Source organism: Temnothorax nylanderi, unplaced genomic scaffold (genome assembly GCF_030848795.1).
Source record: "Temnothorax nylanderi isolate EJ_2023f unplaced genomic scaffold, tnyl_v1.0 TNYL_tig0341_pilon, whole genome shotgun sequence".
NCBI lineage: Eukaryota > Metazoa > Arthropoda > Insecta > Hymenoptera > Formicidae > Temnothorax > Temnothorax nylanderi.
Window position 1 is genome coordinate 120,126 of NW_027249403.1, and position 17,285 is coordinate 137,410.

At 43.9% G+C, this 17,285-nt stretch overlaps 1 protein-coding gene and 1 pseudogene across 1 annotated transcript; both read left to right on the plus strand.

Moving 5' to 3' along the window:
- Nucleotides 1–5,670: 5,670 nt before the first annotated feature.
- Nucleotides 5,671–6,651, plus strand: LOC139781493 (uncharacterized; annotated as a pseudogene).
- A 1,588-nt stretch (nucleotides 6,652–8,239) lies between these two features.
- On the plus strand, nucleotides 8,240–9,463 carry LOC139781495 (uncharacterized). Its single transcript, XM_071720345.1, has one exon. The coding sequence runs from the start codon at nucleotides 8,240–8,242 to the stop codon at nucleotides 9,461–9,463; it is 1,224 nt and encodes a 407-aa protein (XP_071576446.1).
- The last annotated feature ends 7,822 nt before the right edge of the window (nucleotides 9,464–17,285 follow it).

Genomic DNA, 17,285 nt, shown 5'->3' on the forward strand with positions numbered 1-17,285 from the left:
TCCTCGCGTATAAGATATCGTTACGAATTATATTTTGTACATTTCGAGTGTAGTAATTCTTATTTATTGGAAAAAAAGGGGGAATAATGTCGTGTTTATAATTGAGTTTGTAATTTGACGGTTGTAGAATTCACCTTTTGCGGAGAGCGCGCAAATCTGTACTTTTTCTTTGTACGTACATGTAGACGAGCGGCGATTCAAGATGGAATTTATGTCAACCTGTTACGATAAGAGTTCCGGCTTCTCGAGCCAATATCCTATTCTTTTGGTGTCTGAATAATAATACGAGCTTTCGGATGTCGTAAACTTTCGTCGCGAAACCAAATTCGGATAAATAATTGCTCGTGTCAAAGGTATCGGTAAATTTGACAAGGCGCTCGCGGGACTTGAGCACGCGCCATCGAAAGTCTATGGAAAATGTTATAAATGCAAATGAAAAGATTTACAGTATTGTATAATGCATAAAAGGCACATACCGCTTGTTACAAGGATCAATCTATATCGTTGGCGAGACCGTTCGTGGGATATATTTTTTCGACGAGATGTATACATGTATGATCTGCTCGTAACAAAGTTTCGCGCATTTACCGAGCATCCGTACCACTATTAAAGCTTCCCTGGCAATTGTGTGCATTTATCGTTGTTTATCGGTTGATTGAACGACGACGCTTCGTCGCGAGTCGTAGAGCGGAAAATCTTTAGTTTCGTTATAAACGGTAAAGTCGATCCGTCAAAAGTAGCAATCGGAGAAAAAAACCGGGTGAGGGAGAATATTATAGCGGTTGAAACCAGTTGGGAAACGAGCTCTCTAGTTTCGTACGTACGATGCGATATAATAATGCGAGCGCAAACGGCGACGTGGCCGAGCAAATGTAACCGAGCGATACTTATTGATGCGCTTAGCGCTCGATCGTAACGCCATTTGAGTTTTTGCTTCGTCATTTGCTCGCCACCCTCGCTCCCCTGTTCAAAGATTTGCGCCGTGTGTCGCGTCTTGCTCGACGGTTTTTACCGTATGTTTGAGATTTTATTTACGCTGGCAAATTTTGCGCGGTTCTTCGCGCAACTGAATCATTTTCGAGATTGTTTATCCCAGGGAAAATTGGCAGACCGCAAATAGACGCCGCGAAACTTGAGCGTCGCGAGTTTTTTATTCGCACAATTTCCACGGTGAACTTTACGCTAATTTTTCTCGGGGGTATATCGTAAACGCTTTGCTTAAATTATATATCCTACATTTTTGCTCGCTTCGTTCGACGCGGGAATGTTGAAATTTAGTCGAGATTTATATCGCTACTTCGTAACAAAACCACTGTTATCGAGATTCGACGATAAATTGTGGCGCATCGAGTATCTCGTTGAATATCAAACGAGGCGTAGGATGACTAGAGTATTGACTTTGAAATTAATGTGTGCGCGCGTTTGGCGCAAAAATGTGAAAATTGGAAATGATTGATGTATGCCGACCAATGCGCGAATATTCGTTCGATTTGCGTAAACGAAAACGATTAATCGTCATTTTCTAAGTCGTCCTTGGTATCGTGTGCGGTCATCTCTCGTACAACTAAATTTATCGTCGACAATTGTGCGCGTAATCTCCTCGCTCGCAATTTTTTTCGGTGCGTGGCAAGCGCGCGCGGCGTGGCGGTTGGCTAAATTTAGGCTCGAGGTTTCAATGTGTCGTTTAACAAATGCCCGAGTCTCTCTCTTCGATTAACCGATAAACGATGCTACGGCTATAAACGCCACGCGTAATGTCGGTGCTTCCACAGCGTTTGCGATAGTTGCGATACATACGTGTAACAATTTCGATGACGAGTTTGCGCCATCGGTAGTTGCGAAAAAAAAGGGGTTGTTCGGCGTGATTTTCGTCCGTGGACGTAATCCGCGCAAAGCTCGATTCAAAATTGCAAGGAGATTACGGTATATCGCGAGTTTGAAAACGAAAAAAAAATAAAAAATAAAAAATTGAAAAGGCAATGTCGTAGATTACAGTCGCCACGCACCGTTGACGTGTGTGTGTGTGTGTCGATGGGTCAATGTATCGATTCAAATTCGATGTAATCTTTTAGTGTCTGACAATCCCATCGATAGCGTTACGAGTCAAATTAATGTCCGTTAAAAAAAAACAGCGAAAGATACGAGAGATTAAATCGTGCGCGCGCGCTTATATCACCTTTGCACGTTCGCGCGTTGGTGTGGTAGGCTGATTAAATTATCCAGATGCGAATTGACACGAGAGAAATTTCACGTTGTCTTTTGATTGACGCGGGTGCAAACGAAAAAAAAACAACTAGGATTTTTGAACGTAGGTGACGACAAATTTATCGCGGTCCTGCCTTCGGCAGTTGCGCGTCGGGCATAGCCACCGGGTTGGTTGCGGTAGAATGGGCGTCTATGTACCTTGGACGTGTCAACCTATCGTGCGTCGTCGCGCAATATTTACGGCCGCAACGCCATGCCGTGCGGCTATACCCTTTGACGCTTCGTCATTGCACTTTCGGCGGGGCTTGCGTCTCCGTGCGCATACGTGTACGTCTCGTTTGCGTTACAATGTTTTACACATCACGTACAACGTTGCGATACGATGTAAAATTTAAACGCACAGCTGTTGAATATTCCTTCGTCTCCGTGCAATCTGGTGCATCGCGGTTCTAAAAATCGCGTTGGACGGAGTCCGGGCTATCCATAAACTGAATTGTATACGCGCGTGAATTTGTCGCGCGATTTTTATATCGTGAAATGTTTTATCGCGACACGGGGGGTTGCGTTATTTAATAGAAATATTAAAAACATTTTTTTTTAACGAAAAATATCAAGTACGATCGCCAAACGTTTTTCACGCGCGTCTACGCACATGTACAAATATATATCGTAATATATAATCTATCGTAATCGTGGTCGATTGCAGTCTCACTCGATCCGCGAGCGATACTCGCGATGTCTATATTGCGCAATCTATTTCCGAACCAACTGTTTTTGGAAAATTTGCTAGATTACGGTGTTCCGCATTGCCGTCAGTAAATCAAAATGTTCTCTGTCTGGGACGCGCGCACGAGCGACGCATTACGCGTTGGCGTATCTTGGCGATCTTACGCGGGCGGTGACTCTTCTCGGCGCTTTTAAACAGCTGGGGGTTTCTTCGATTTCACAAAGACGCTATCCAAGTCCATCGCCGACAACATCTCGTCGTCCGAGTCGTACTGGTAATTGTTGGCGGCGAGTGTTCCTCTTGCGCTGATGGCCCCTGAAAATTTATCGTCGATTCATTTTCAACGTTTCTCATTTGCGAGTCGTGCCGCGGAATTTCATTACCTCGCAAAGTGGTCGCACTCGTGCACGGTTGACGATCGAGACGACTTTGCTCTCCCACGGTCGTAGACTCGTTGAAATCGGTTGTGAAAAAAATGTCGTTACAATCCAGGTCGTCTGTGTTCGTCGAATAATAGCAACGTCCATGTTCGAGCGTTTCGCAGGTGGGTTTGTAGTTTTTCTTATTCCTCGTGGGCGGCGGGGGATCGTTGTCCGAGCAGTCTGATTTGCGAGCCATGGATCTGAGACTGGACGACGCGGAGGTGGTGGCACAGTCAACTTGCTGAGATGCGTAGCGTCTTTCGGGGTGCGTCTGTCGCATTTGAGACGTAGAGTCAGCTTTGGAAACTGGAATGGGATCGTTGGTCAAGTTGAATTGGACGTTTAACGTCGTTTTCGAGAAAAAGCTTTCCATAATAGGCGTACTCACGATCCTACCTTTATCCGAATACACGGCCAACAGGTTTGCCGGGGATACTAAAACGTGATGACGATTCGTTACTACGTACGATGTAGTTTTTACTAGGCCTACATCTCGCAAAATAATCGCCATGTTTGGCCGCAACATACCGGGCCAAGTTGACGCGACCTCGCGATGAAAGGTGCTTTCGATGCTACCCGTCTCGTCTTTTCTCACGACGATCGGATCCTCGTGACTGGCATCTATACGATCCAGTACACCGGCCATAAACTTTACTCTTGTGCTCGAGCGAAAGCTGGAATTCGCCTTGTCCTTGACGGTGGAAATCCTGTAATCGCGCAGGAAATTCCTCGGCAGGTCGTTCGACAAGAGTTTCCAACCCTTCTCGGCAAAGAAGGCTACCTCCAATGTATTTCTTTCGAAATTTTCAACGCTAATCTGTAAAGATGCGGCAGATATTTTACAGTCAGTGTCGTTCGCGTCCGGTATCAATCCGGCTGGCCCGGGAAAAATTCTAATTAATTTTACCTCTTTTGGCGGTGGTGACGCATCTTCGGTTGTACGCTCGTGATTTTCATCTCGCGAATCTCGGTATCGGAACAACGTTTTTGACGTTGCGTCCACTTTGGTAGACTGAAAACTCTTCCTCGGTGTCTCTGACGGATCATCATCGTTGTCGTATACCTCCTTCGTAAAGTTAAATGTTCCCGGAGCGATGTCTCTATCGGGGGAAATTTCCGACGGCAGGCTCCGCCTTCCTCGTGATGCGTCGTCCTTGGTCTGATTCTCCGAATGTGGCATGTTGGCCACGACGTTACTTTGTATCTGTGAATCACTGGAATCGTTCCGCGTAACGTTTCTCTTGCGTTTCTTGGCACCTTGGTCCGTTTCTTTGCTCCTATTGTGCCTTTTTCCTCGCACGTTCCTCTCGTTTTTACTCGTTTTTCCCTCGATAAATTCCTCTTTGGCGCAATCATTTTTCTCTTTCGACGATGTAAATTTTATAGATTTCGAGGGAGACTTTTTCTCGGGAAAAAAGTAATCCGGGATTTTCTTCTTCGCACGCTTGTTTTGGGCGGACGGTTTTTTAGCGGTTGAATATGTAGTCTTTTCTACATAATTTGTATTCATCCAAATCAAGGTTTCGTCCTTTTCGACCGTGTCGTTTTTCTTTTTCGCGACTCCTTTAGTCGTTTCTATTGAAGCTTCGTCTTTCGCGTTTGGATTTGTAATCTTCATCGAATCTCTCTTCTTCTTCTTCCATAAAATATGATTCATCGTCGAGTCTCTCGCGCGTTTTCGGAGGGATGATTTTCGTGCCCGTGGGACCCCGCCGCAGGCGGAGCTCCTTCCCCCGCATAATAAAACTAAACAAACTCCCAGCGTGATACCTAACTGCTTGAATCAAGACGCTTGGTTATTCCGCACGATTCACCAGTCAATAGTCATCATATTTAAAATTGGCGCACTTTTGCATGCGCGTGCGGCCACTGAGCAAGCGCGTGCGACCACTGAGCATGCGCATATGGCCGCAGATGCCCTGCTCCTGCCAGATACCTGACCCCCGGGCCTCTGAACGATCGTGCCGTTGATACTGTTGTACGAGGCATTTGCGTTCTCGTTGATTTCAACGACGATCCACGCGACGTTCGGCACGCTATCATTGTCTTCCCGATTCTCCGCCTCGACGCACGCTGTTGCGGGCGGTGGATAACGCTGCGAGTGGCCGTACAAAGACAACAGATACTTGGTGCGCTCCTGATACTCTGTCGAGTGCGCCTTTTGATGCCGTTCGTAGTCGCTACAGCTCGTCCGAGCCTTCTCGCGAAAAAATTGAGTTTTTGAGTGGCTATAAGGCGCTCTGCTATTTTCGTTGTTTATTATATAGTGCTCTTTGGCAACCGGTTATTGCGTCTGCACAATTTATAGTCGAAAACATGTCAGTTTCTAAAATTTCTTTTACACATAGCGAGTTTCTTCACGCTGCTTTTGATGAGAAATGGTGCATTCAATTTTTGATCGAACATGAAATATTTAAAGAAAAAATAAAATGTCCCAAATGTGGATCTGATGTTCAATTAAATATTGATACACTATATTTTCGCTGTAGAAAAAGATCTTTTATCGTTAAACAGAAAAAGAAAAGGATGGCAGTGCAATGTGATTATTTTCAATCGGTAAAAACAAACACATGGTTTAAAAATGTACGTCTGCCAATAACAATCGTATGTAAATTTATTGCACATTTTTTATGGATACCTGTTCCAAGATTCAATTATGTATTACATGATTTAGGACTTTCGGCACATACTTTGGTTGATTGGAGTAGTTTCTGTCGAGAATTATGCGTCTATTAGTCTGAAAAGAATTCCCAGAAGCTTGGTGGACCAGGTGTAATAGTTGAAATAGATGAAGCTAAGTTCGGTAAAAGAAAGTATAATCGAGGACGTCTAGTTACTGGAAAATGGATTTTTGGAGGTTACGAAAGAGGCACGAAAAAATTTTTTATTGTGCCTGTTGGAAACCGTACAGCTGATACGCTTTTAAAGTGCATACAAGATTGGATACTGCCAGGAACAACAATTATGTCCGATCAATGGAAATCTTACAATTGTTTAGCCACAGAAGGTTATAAGCATCTTTCTGTAAATCACTCCATTAATTTTGTCGATCCAGATACGGGCGCACATACACAAGGTATTGAACGTACGTGGCGAGAAGTACGTAGCAATACTAGCAAATACGGCGCAAAAGAAGTATACTTAATATCGTATCTTGCAGAATACCTTTTTAAGCGATCGCATCCACATACTGAACGTATCCACGCTTTTTTTCAACTAATGAAGGAATTTCAAAATGAAATGATTGAAGATAATATTTTCGATAATCCAATTACCGATGCAGATGTTGCTGATTAAGATCATACATACACACACACACACACACACACACACACACAGCAGAGAGGGTTTGGAGTCGGTAAATACCGTGGAAGTGACGAACCATGGAGTCCTGATCTCTGCTGTGATACACCCAAACCCACCTGTTTATCCCACCCAAAATCCTGTTTATGAACCTCCAAGCCCAGTTCTCTAACTCCTTACCCCCGCGCTTCCATACCTCACTTGGTATCCCATCCAACCCCATTGCCTTCCCATCCTTTAACTTCCTCATTTCTTCTAAGTTTATTTCCCCCTCTTCATCCCCTTCTTTTTCTTCCCTCCCCTCTTCCTTCCCCATCATCACCCTCTCCTCCACTCCTTTTAACAACCTCATAAAGTGTTCTTTCCACTCTTCCTCCTCTATCCCTTCCTCAATTTCCTTCCTTTTTCTCCTCTCTCTGTTTACTATCTCCCACACCTCCGATTCCCGCTTTGCTTCCTCCGCTTTTCTTTCCCACCTCATGTTCTCTTCTTCCTTCTTCCTCTTACAAAGTTCCTTAAATTCCTTCTTTCTTTTCTTGTATGCACTGTCATCGCCTCTTATCCTCCTCCATTCCCTCAGTTCTCTTCTTGTCTCTTTCTTTAATTCTCTGCATTCCTCATCCCACCACCTAACCCTCTCCTTTTTACTTCCCTTCAATTCATCCTCTACACCTTTTAAAGCCTCTACTATTCTTGTTTTCATTTCCTCCCATTCCTTGTTTAACTCTTCCCCAGTATTGTCTGCTTCCCCTGTTTTCTCTATGAAAGCCTTTACTCTTTCCTCATTCCAAACTCCCCTGATTCTTTTCTTCCAACCTCTCTCTCTATCTCTCTCTTCGTTCCCTCTTCTTAGCACTACTTCCAAAGGATGGTGATCCGAATCCACTCTATCCTCCACCGTCATGCTCACAACTCTCTCTTTTATTTCTCCCTCCCCGATTATGTAGTCAATTACCGTAGATCCTCTTCCTCCTGTAAACGTGTATTCCCCCTCCTCGTCTCTTTTCATGTTTCCATTGAATATTTCCCATCCTCTCTCCTCTATGCAATTCAGCAAAAGCCTCCCCCAGATAATAATAGATATAGCATTAAAATTATATATCTTGAATGAAAATATGTTTGACAGATTGAAAATTGTTTTCTAGAAAGTATTGAGCATTGCAGATATTACATTTCTTATTTTCCAGTTAGGTTTATAATTTAGATATTATAGTAAGATGCCTCCCAAAAAAAAAGTTTAATTGGGAAAATTTCTACTGATGCGAAACGAAAAAGGATCGAGAGGGAAAATGAGACATCTTTACAAACGAAGGCCAGAATAGCCGGAGTCAGAAAAAGGTTCTCAAATTTAAGGGCCAAAGAGACGTTTGAGCAAACTGAAGAAAGACTTGCCTGTCTAAGAACAAGGACCGCTACCTACAGGACAAATGAGACGCACGAGCAAACTCAAGAAAGACTTACTGGTCTTAGATTAAGGGTATACACAACCAGAGGTTTTGCATGGCAAGATTTAAAACGCGCAGCATTTGCCTATAATTCAAAGGAAAATTACCACAAACATCCGAAAGTAGTGATTGGTAAAATGGAGGCCGTTTGTGTACATTGTGAAGCATACAAATGGAAAGAGGAGACGCCAGGAATGTGTTGCTCTAACGGGAAGGTCAAACTGCCATTAATTACTCCGCCGCCAGAGGATGTAGGAGAATTAATGAGGGGAACCACTCCAGATTCAAAACACTTTCTGGCTAATATAAAAAAGTACAACTCATGCTTCCAAATGACTTCTTGTGGCACAACACGGGAAATAAGAACACCAGGATTTATGCCGACATTCAAAGTGCAAGGCCAAGTTTACCACAAGGCAGGATCATTGCTGCCACCATCCAATGAAGAGTCAAAGTTTCTACAGATTTTCTTCATGGGTGATGAAACCGCACAGGCACAACAGAGATGTTCCAACATTCCAGAAACTCGACAAAATATAGTTATGCATTTGCAAAAATTCTTACACTATCATAATTCCTACGTGAAACTATTCAAGACAGCATTAGAACGAATGTTAACAGATAATTACCAAATTGTGATTAAAGCTGACAAAACTCCAGGAGGAGAGCATCAAAGGAGATTCAATGCACCCACAATTGATGAAGTTGCAATTGTCATTGTGGGTAACGAGTTTGACCGCCGCGATATTGTCCTACAGAAGAGAAACAACAAACTCCAGAGAGTATCAGAAACTCATAGATCCTACGATGCCCTCCAATACCCGATTATCTTCTGGCAAGGCAATGACGGATATTACTTTGGGATTCCTCAGATTGATCCAAAGACAGGCATCCAAGAAAGAAGGTCTCTGCCCCACTTCTACGCCTACAGAATCATGAGCCGAGTAGGAGATAAAAATCATGTGTTAAAATGTCGTCAGCTGTTCCATCAGTTCGTTGTGGACATGTATGCCAAGATTGAGAGTGAACGATTGCTCTACATCAGGATGAACCAAAAGAAACTTCGCGTGGATGACTATGTTCATCTTAGAGATGCCGTAGCAAATGATGCCAATCCAAATGACTTAGGAAGATTGATAATTCTACCTGCAACCTACATTGGCAGCCCTAGACATATACACGAGTATACGCAGGATGCAATGGCGTATGTCAAAAAGTATGGACGCCCTGATCTCTTTGTGACCTTCACGTGCAATCCTCTATGGCCAGAAATCCAAGAGAATCTACAGGCAGGTGAAAAAGCAGTCAATCGGCACGACATTATTGCGAGTTTTCAATCTAAAACAAAAAAAAATGACTGACGTCATAACGAAAGGAGAAATTTTTGGAGAAACACGATGCTGGATGTACACCCTTACGAAAAAGACCGACGGGCGGGGGATTGTAATCTGTGTAATCCAAACACTACAATAATTACAGAAAAATATTACAATAATCACACACAAATATTACAATAACTATACGTAAATATTATAATAAATCTGTGTAGTTTTTTCGTACTACGGTCTATGAATTACATAAAAATATTACAGAGGAAATATTACAGGGATTACGGATCACACGGCTTCAATTCTTGAATTCATGCGAATAATTTTCATATGCGAATGTTATGTTACGCAAATACTGATTGGTATTTTTAGATTTAAAAAAATATATAAATCAAAGGTCGCGCAACTTATTTTCGCATATACAAAAATTGTTCGCATGAATTCAACAATTAAAACTACTTTGTGATCCGTGTAAATTAAAACATACTTGTATAAATTACACGTAATAAAATATCTTTATTATATATATATATATATATATATATAGATATAATCAAATAAATGTTTTAATATTTAATATTATTATTATGCATGTAAGTAAAAAAGACTTAAAAATGTCATTTTAATACTAATAGTCTCATTCATTTTGATGATGAAACACATGTTTGTTTTTTAGCATTATTGCACTTATTTCGTACAGCGATACGAAATAATCTGGTATGATCCGCCGATTTCCCGAATTTCTGATAGACATATTCTGAAAAGCAAATTTTATTGTAAAATTATTGTATATACTTTGATTATGATAATATAAAATATTAAATATTAACAATATCCGTTTGCAAATAAGTATATAATTTTCCGCATATTAAAGTACATTTATAAAAAAGCCAAGTTATATGGCCGATTGTAACTTTGGCCTATATGTATACATGCAATTGTAAGAAATCGAATGGCGCCTACCCCGATAGGTGGCTCCAGGTGGCGCATGCGAGCGTCACAATAGTTGACTAGGGGCGATGGCGGCACCGTCGCCGACGAGCGATTGTAGAGTGTGTGTGATTGGTCGGGTGGGCTATGACGCAAGATGTTTGCGCGGCGCGAATAACGGTCGTGCAAGTCCGAACGTGTTTCAACGAGTTCAGTACAAGAAGCGTTGAGAGAGGTTCGAGAGAGTTCGAGGCGGATCTCCGAGGAGACCAGTCGCGTAGCGAAAGGCTCATGTAATCGCGTCACGATACCTCGAGTCTTGATTGGTGTAAAGTGAAATACAGTTTAAGTAAACATTATCCCTGTAGTCTCTTCCCTCATCACCATTCCCGTCTCTCTACGTAACGAGCGAAACCGTCCTGCATAATCCTTCGTGAAACCGGTGAAACGACAATTAACTTTCGGTCATATATTACAGTTCAGAAGTGGGATTTGTATAACCGTGAGTGTAGTCATTCGCGCTCACGCTGCAATAGACAGTACGAGACTTGGCGTTCGCCGCGGCATCCCTGTGTCTTCTGCCCTCGAAGTATCCTGACGATACCTTCATACTTTGTACCGAGAGGTCTGTGCGAACAATACTCTCGGTCCCATTTCACCGTCGCAGAGATAAGTGTTTCGTGCGTGCGTGACCTCCGATACGTAGTCGCGCTCGCATCACGACCTCGTTACGCTCTCGTCACGTGATCTCGGTGTGCTACGAGCACACGTAAGAAACCGAACGATGGATACGGTGAACATCCGATCCCGATTAGAAGGACTCTCGTTAGAGGAGCTCCAAGACGAAGCCCGGACGTACGGCTTAATGCCGATGGAGGATCGGCGGCTCTGCCTCCAGGTGATAATATCACACCTGGAAAAGAATGGCCCGCTCCGCGATTTCGAGAATCGACCGAGTCAAAAAGAACCCGCTCCCGCCACAGTAGGAGACGTCCCGGCGGGACCTTCCGATTTTTCGCAGTTCTGCTCCTTGATGTTTCAGCAGATGAGGCTGGATCGAGAGGAACAGTCGAGGCACAACCGAGAAATGATGGAACAAATGATGTCCGTGATAAATGCGACTCCGAGAAGCCCCGCTCAAGAATCAACGCCAACATCGGTCCGCACGAATCGCTCGATCATGTCGTCAGTAGCACCGGCACAGGCGGTTACACTGTTAGCGTCTCAGTTACCAAGGTTTAGCGGCACGGAGGACGAGGACGTCACTCTATGGCTCAACAAAGTAGAAAATGTGGCGCGGATTCACGGCGTCACGCATGAGATTGCGCTCTTGGCTGCCACAAGCAAATTAGGCGGCAACGCGCAACGGTGGTTTGAACACAACACGGGGACCAGCAATCAATCTTACACGATTTTCAAGGAAGCCATCACCCGTAGGTTCAAACGAAGAACACTGATGTACGTACAGATGAGAAAAATTGAAGAGCGACAATGGAATTTTCCGAAGGAACCCTTCATGGATTATGCGATGGATAAAATCGACCTGATGCAGAGTGTGGCGATACCGGAGGCCGACAAGATCCAGTTAATAATAGACGGCATTGCGAACATGGCAATGAGAGGGATGGCGACAGCGTTGGATTCGACGGATATCGATCAATTCCTGGACCAAATGCATCGCATCACGTCGTCGTGCATGCCGAAGAGGAATGTGACGTGTAAGCCGCAGAAAGGGAAGGACTTCGCGGTGAAAAAAGAAAGTAAAGTGTCAGTGAGCCCTAGTGTAGTGCCGGCAAATAAAGACAAGTTTTGCGCCTACTGCAAACCTAAGGGGCACGTACGAGAAGAGTGCTTCAAACTAAAACGCAAGGAACAGTCGCAGACGGCCGCACCGACCGCCCCTACTACGGTTTCAGCAGTCGACATTGCCGACACAACGGCGCCGTCCACAGCAACGATACAGTCCACGGAATCAACGACGGTGGCCTGCGTAGCGGATCAGGACCGGCGGCTCGAGCTCGACGATTTCCGGATCAAGGTTATTGCATTGAACAATGTAAAATCCGACTTGATAGCTCTCGTGGATACGGGTAGCCCGATTTCTTTCATCCGACCGTCCGTTTATAAAAAGTATTTTGAATCGTCCGATAGCGCGGAAAATTCTTGTCATTCGTACAAAGCGTTAAATAACACGCCAATACAAATAAGCGATACCGTTTCCTCCGAGTTGGTTTTGTCTCCGTTGCCGGAATTCTCCGCTCCGATAGAATTGAATGTTCTGCTTAACGATTGTTTATCTATGGATTTAATAATCGGCATGGATTTTGTAAAGAAGCACGGAATAAAAATAGTGTATAATCCATCTTCCGATGATCCAGAAAATAAGTTGCGGTTATTTAACGAAATAGCATTTGCGGATGAAATCCCTGAACCATCCGAAATGTTAGAGGAAAAAATATCTTCTATCGAGACGGATTTCGATGACGGGGTTAAACAACGGTTAATTTCGGTATTCAAGGAAGTAGAGTCGGCAGAGGTAACCCCTTCTGGGAAAAAGCATTTAGTCAGGGTTGCGCTCAAGGATGAGTCGGTATACGCTTACTCGCCCAGACGCATGTCGTGGAAGGAGAGAGAGATAACGAGCGAAATAACCGACGACCTTCTGCGAAGGGGCATAATCAAACCCAGTTCTTCTCCCTACTGCGCGAGAACCGTGCTAGTGAGAAAAAAAAATGGTAAATGGCGTTTATGCGTAGATTTCCGGCCGTTAAACGCTCGAGTACACAAGCGAAAATACCCGTTTCCCGTAATCGAGAATTGTTTGGTAGATATCGGAAAAAAATCTGTGTACACGACGATAGATCTGAAGGATGGTTACCACCAAGTGGAAATCCATCCGGAAGACACGAAGTATTTTTCATTTGCGACATATGACGGTCAGTATGAATACGTACGTTTGCCTTTCGGTTTTAGCGAATCGGGGGCTGAGTTTTACGAACAATTAAAAAATCTCCCCGACTTGGCAACGTTGATTCGGTTACGGAAAATTATACTGTACATGGATGATATCCTTATAGCTACCGACACTGTCGACGAAAACTTAGAAATTATTAAACGAGTGCTCACGGAGCTCAAACGTTACCATTTCGAAATCAACATTGATAAATGTCAGTTTTTGAAATTAAAGGTTGAGTTCTTAGGATATATTGTGTCGGCTAACGGAATAACAATTAGCGAAAGGCATACGGACGTGATTCACAAGTTTCCCGTTCCAAGGAAAGTGTTGGACGTTCAACGATTTTTGGGTTTGACGAATTATTTTAGAAGATTCATTCAGAACTATGCGAGTAAGGCGAAGTCTTTAACCAATTTGTTGCGCAAATCGAGTAAATTCATTTTTGGTGAAGACTGTAGGCAGGCTTTTGAATCTTTGAAAAAAGATTTAGTCTCCTACCCGGTTTTAAGACTTTACGATTCGAATGCGGAGACGCAGCTTCATACCGACGCGAGTCATGTAGCAATCGCAGGTATTCTACTGCAAAAACAAAGCGATGGTGTTTTCGCTCCCGTGGCTTACTATAGTCAAGCAACAAACAAGGCCGAAGCCAACTATATTAGTTTTGAACTCGAGATGCTAGCTATAGTGAAATCAATCGAAAGATTTCATATTTATCTTTATGGACTGCAATTCACGATCGTAACAGATTGTCAAGCATTAGTTTACGCCGTAAACAAGGCCCATCTAAACCCAAGAATCGCTCGTTGGACTTTACGTATTCAAGATTATAATTTTAAGATCGTCCATCGCGCAGGAGGAAAGATGGCGCATGTGGATGCCCTTAGCCGTGCCGTGGCGTACGTCGATTCAATGCCCATAGAAAGGGAGCTTGAATACAAGCAATTGACGGACGCTAAGTTAAAGAGTATCGCGGAAGAATTAGAGTTTACAGAAAACGATAAGTTTGAGCTCATCGAAGGGCTAATTTATAGGAAGGGTGAAGACAAACCCCGATTCGTAGTCCCAGATTCCATGGTCTGCAATGTTATACGGGTATATCACGATAACATGGCACACTGTGGAATGGAAAAAACCGTCCAAGGTATTATGGCGAATTATTGGTTCCCGTCCATGCGTAAAAAGGTTCATGATTATATAGAAAACTGCTTAGTATGTTTAATGTCGAACGTGTCGGTAAATTCACGCGAAGGTGAGATGCAGATTACGGATCCTCCTTCAGCCCCTTTTCAAATATTGCATACCGACCATTATGGTCCTTTGGTGGAATCGATTGGCGGCTTTAAGCACGTCCTATTGGTCGTTGACGCGTACACGCGATTCACTTGGCTGTTCCCGGTTAAAACTACCAATTCGAAGGAGGCAATCAAGCAATTTAATAGTCTGTTTCATATTGTTGCGCCCGTGCCATTCGTACTTCTGGGCTGAAATTGGCTTCGCTCCGCAGAAGTTTCAAGCCGAAGCGCGTCCCTTGACAACGGGGACGCATAGAATTATTGATTTAATTTCCGCCTGTCAGATCGATCTGGTGACTCGTTTCGTTCGGACCGGTTTTCCCAGATCTCTTTATTGTATTCCGTTCTGAGCTTTAATAAAAGCCGAGTTCTTTTGTAATAACGAGAGTGGTTATTTCTGCGATCCCGGAAGCACGCGTACGCGTTCGCGAGTGCGCGCGTAACATTTTGGGGGCTCGTCCGGGATCAGACGAGCGACCGCGGAACGGGAGAGTGACAGTGATTCGGACAGACGGAATGGCCACATCGGCGCCTTCCTTGAGGAAGCGGGCACGAGCGAGGACACCGCAGCCGGACGCCCCGGAAGTGACGTCGTTAGCGGCGACTCTGCAGGGCGTAATTGATGAAGTGCGGCTGCTGCGAGAAGAGCGGGCACAGAGGGAGGCGCAGCATACGGAGGAGCTGCGGCGCCGCGATGAGGAGCTACAACGTCTCCGAAGCTCTGTACAGCTAAGTCCTTCTATTAATAGAGCGACCGAGGAAATACGAAGTTCGGGGGTGCGTTCTGCGTTTCCCGGGGCGGGTAATGGGCGCGCGGGTCCGTCGGCTTATGACGTGTTACCGGGAGTGAGCGGCGCGCAAGCGTATCCGGCGGCTTGTACCGCATTTCCGGGAGCGAACGACGCGCGTTCGGAGCTGGGCTATAAGCTAAAGCCCGACACTTTTGACGGAACGACCCCGCTGCGAGAATTTCTCTCGCAATTTCTTTTGATCGCGCGCGCGAACGGTTGGGATGACACGTCGAAGTCCGTTGCGTTGGCCGCAAATCTGAGAGGAAAGGCGCGGGCGGTATTAGAGTCAGTGGAAAATTTAGAGAGCCTTGATTTCGGGGAATTAAAATCTAAATTAGAGCTTCGTTTTGGTGAGGGAGGTTTATCACAAAATTTTTATACTCAGTTTACGAGCCGTAGACAGAGATATGGTGAGGATCTGGCTTCTTTCGGAGCAGAGCTCGAAAGGCTTTCTCGATTAGCTTATCCTGAGTGCCCCTACGTGGTTCGAGACAAGATCGCGTGCGCTCAATTTGTTTCTTCCCTTTCGGATGGATTTGTTAGAAGGACTCTTCAGTTAGAAGGGATTACCTCGCTGAAGTTGGCCATAGAGAGGGCAAAGGCCGTCAAAATTATACAGGGAGGGAATTTTGAAAGAAGAGGGGATTTTGGGAAGCGATTTGAGAAGGGGAAGGATAGGGGTGTGAAGAGTAATGAAAAGGGAGACGGAAATGAAAAAGTCGAAGAGAGAGAAAAGAAAGGTTATGGTTATGGGCGGAGGGATTTGAATAGAACAAAAGAGTGTTGGAATTGTGGAAAGGAGGGACATTTCCGATTTGAGTGTCCTGAGAACAAGGGAAACTCGGTTTAGTTGCTCTCGGCGGGGGGAGAACAACGGAAGTGAACATTACCCCGAGTGTTAGTTGTTCTCAAACTTTTTCTGTTAATCGAATAAAGTCGAGTTCAAAATATTTTAGTTATAAGGGGATGTTGGATGGTAATGAGTGTTGTTTTTTAGATAGATACGGGTTCAGACGTTTCGATTCTTAGTAGAAGAATGGTTAGAGAGGGCAAGCACATTATTCAAATTAAGGACAATTCTCTTAGATATCCCACTGGAGAGGTAGTACCCATCGAATTTAAGGTTATGGCAAAAGTTCTCTTGGGAAGGTATTTCGTGGAAATTCCTATGTATGTAATAGACATGGATGACGATTGTTTATTGGGTGTAGATTTCTTAAGGAAGATAAATTTAGAAAATGTTTTTGAATTTGCTTTCGTTTCTTCGGAGTCCGAAGAAGAAAAGGTTTTGAGTTGTTCTCGAATTCAAGTTTCTTCCGAGAGAGCTCCATTCTTGAAAGAACTTTATACTAATAATTCCTCAAATTTAAATGAGGCTCAAAAAGAAATTTTTACGGATTTCTTAGAGGAATATCAGGATGTATTTTCTGAAAAGATTGTTGCTGGTAATTGTGGAGTCGTCGAACATGTCATCAATTTAGAAGATTCTTCTCCCATTAAGCAGGTTCCTCGTCGAATTCCCTTACGAATGCGAGAGGAAGTAGAAAAGATTATTGAGGAAATGAGGAAGCAAGGGGTCATAGAAGAGTCGCAAAGTCCGTGGGTTTCTCCTGCTGTTTTGGTAAGGAAAAAAGATGGAACGTTGAGATTTTGCGTCGATTATAGAATGGTCAATGCAATTACTAAAAAAGATTCGTTTCCCTTGCCTAGAATAGATGACATTTTCGATCAGCTTTCGGGAAACTTTTGGTTTTGCACTCTGGATCTTAAAAGTGGTTATTGGCAGGTAAAGATTCGTCTTGAGGATAGAGAAAAGACTGCCTTTTCTATTGGACGTGGATTATGGCAATTCACTGTAATGCCTTTTGGGCTGTGTAATGCCC

Coding starts and splice junctions, on each gene's coding strand:
- LOC139781495 (XM_071720345.1), top strand. CDS start 8,240: ATGGAGGCCGTTTGTGTACATTGTGAAGCATACAAATGGAAAGAGGAG.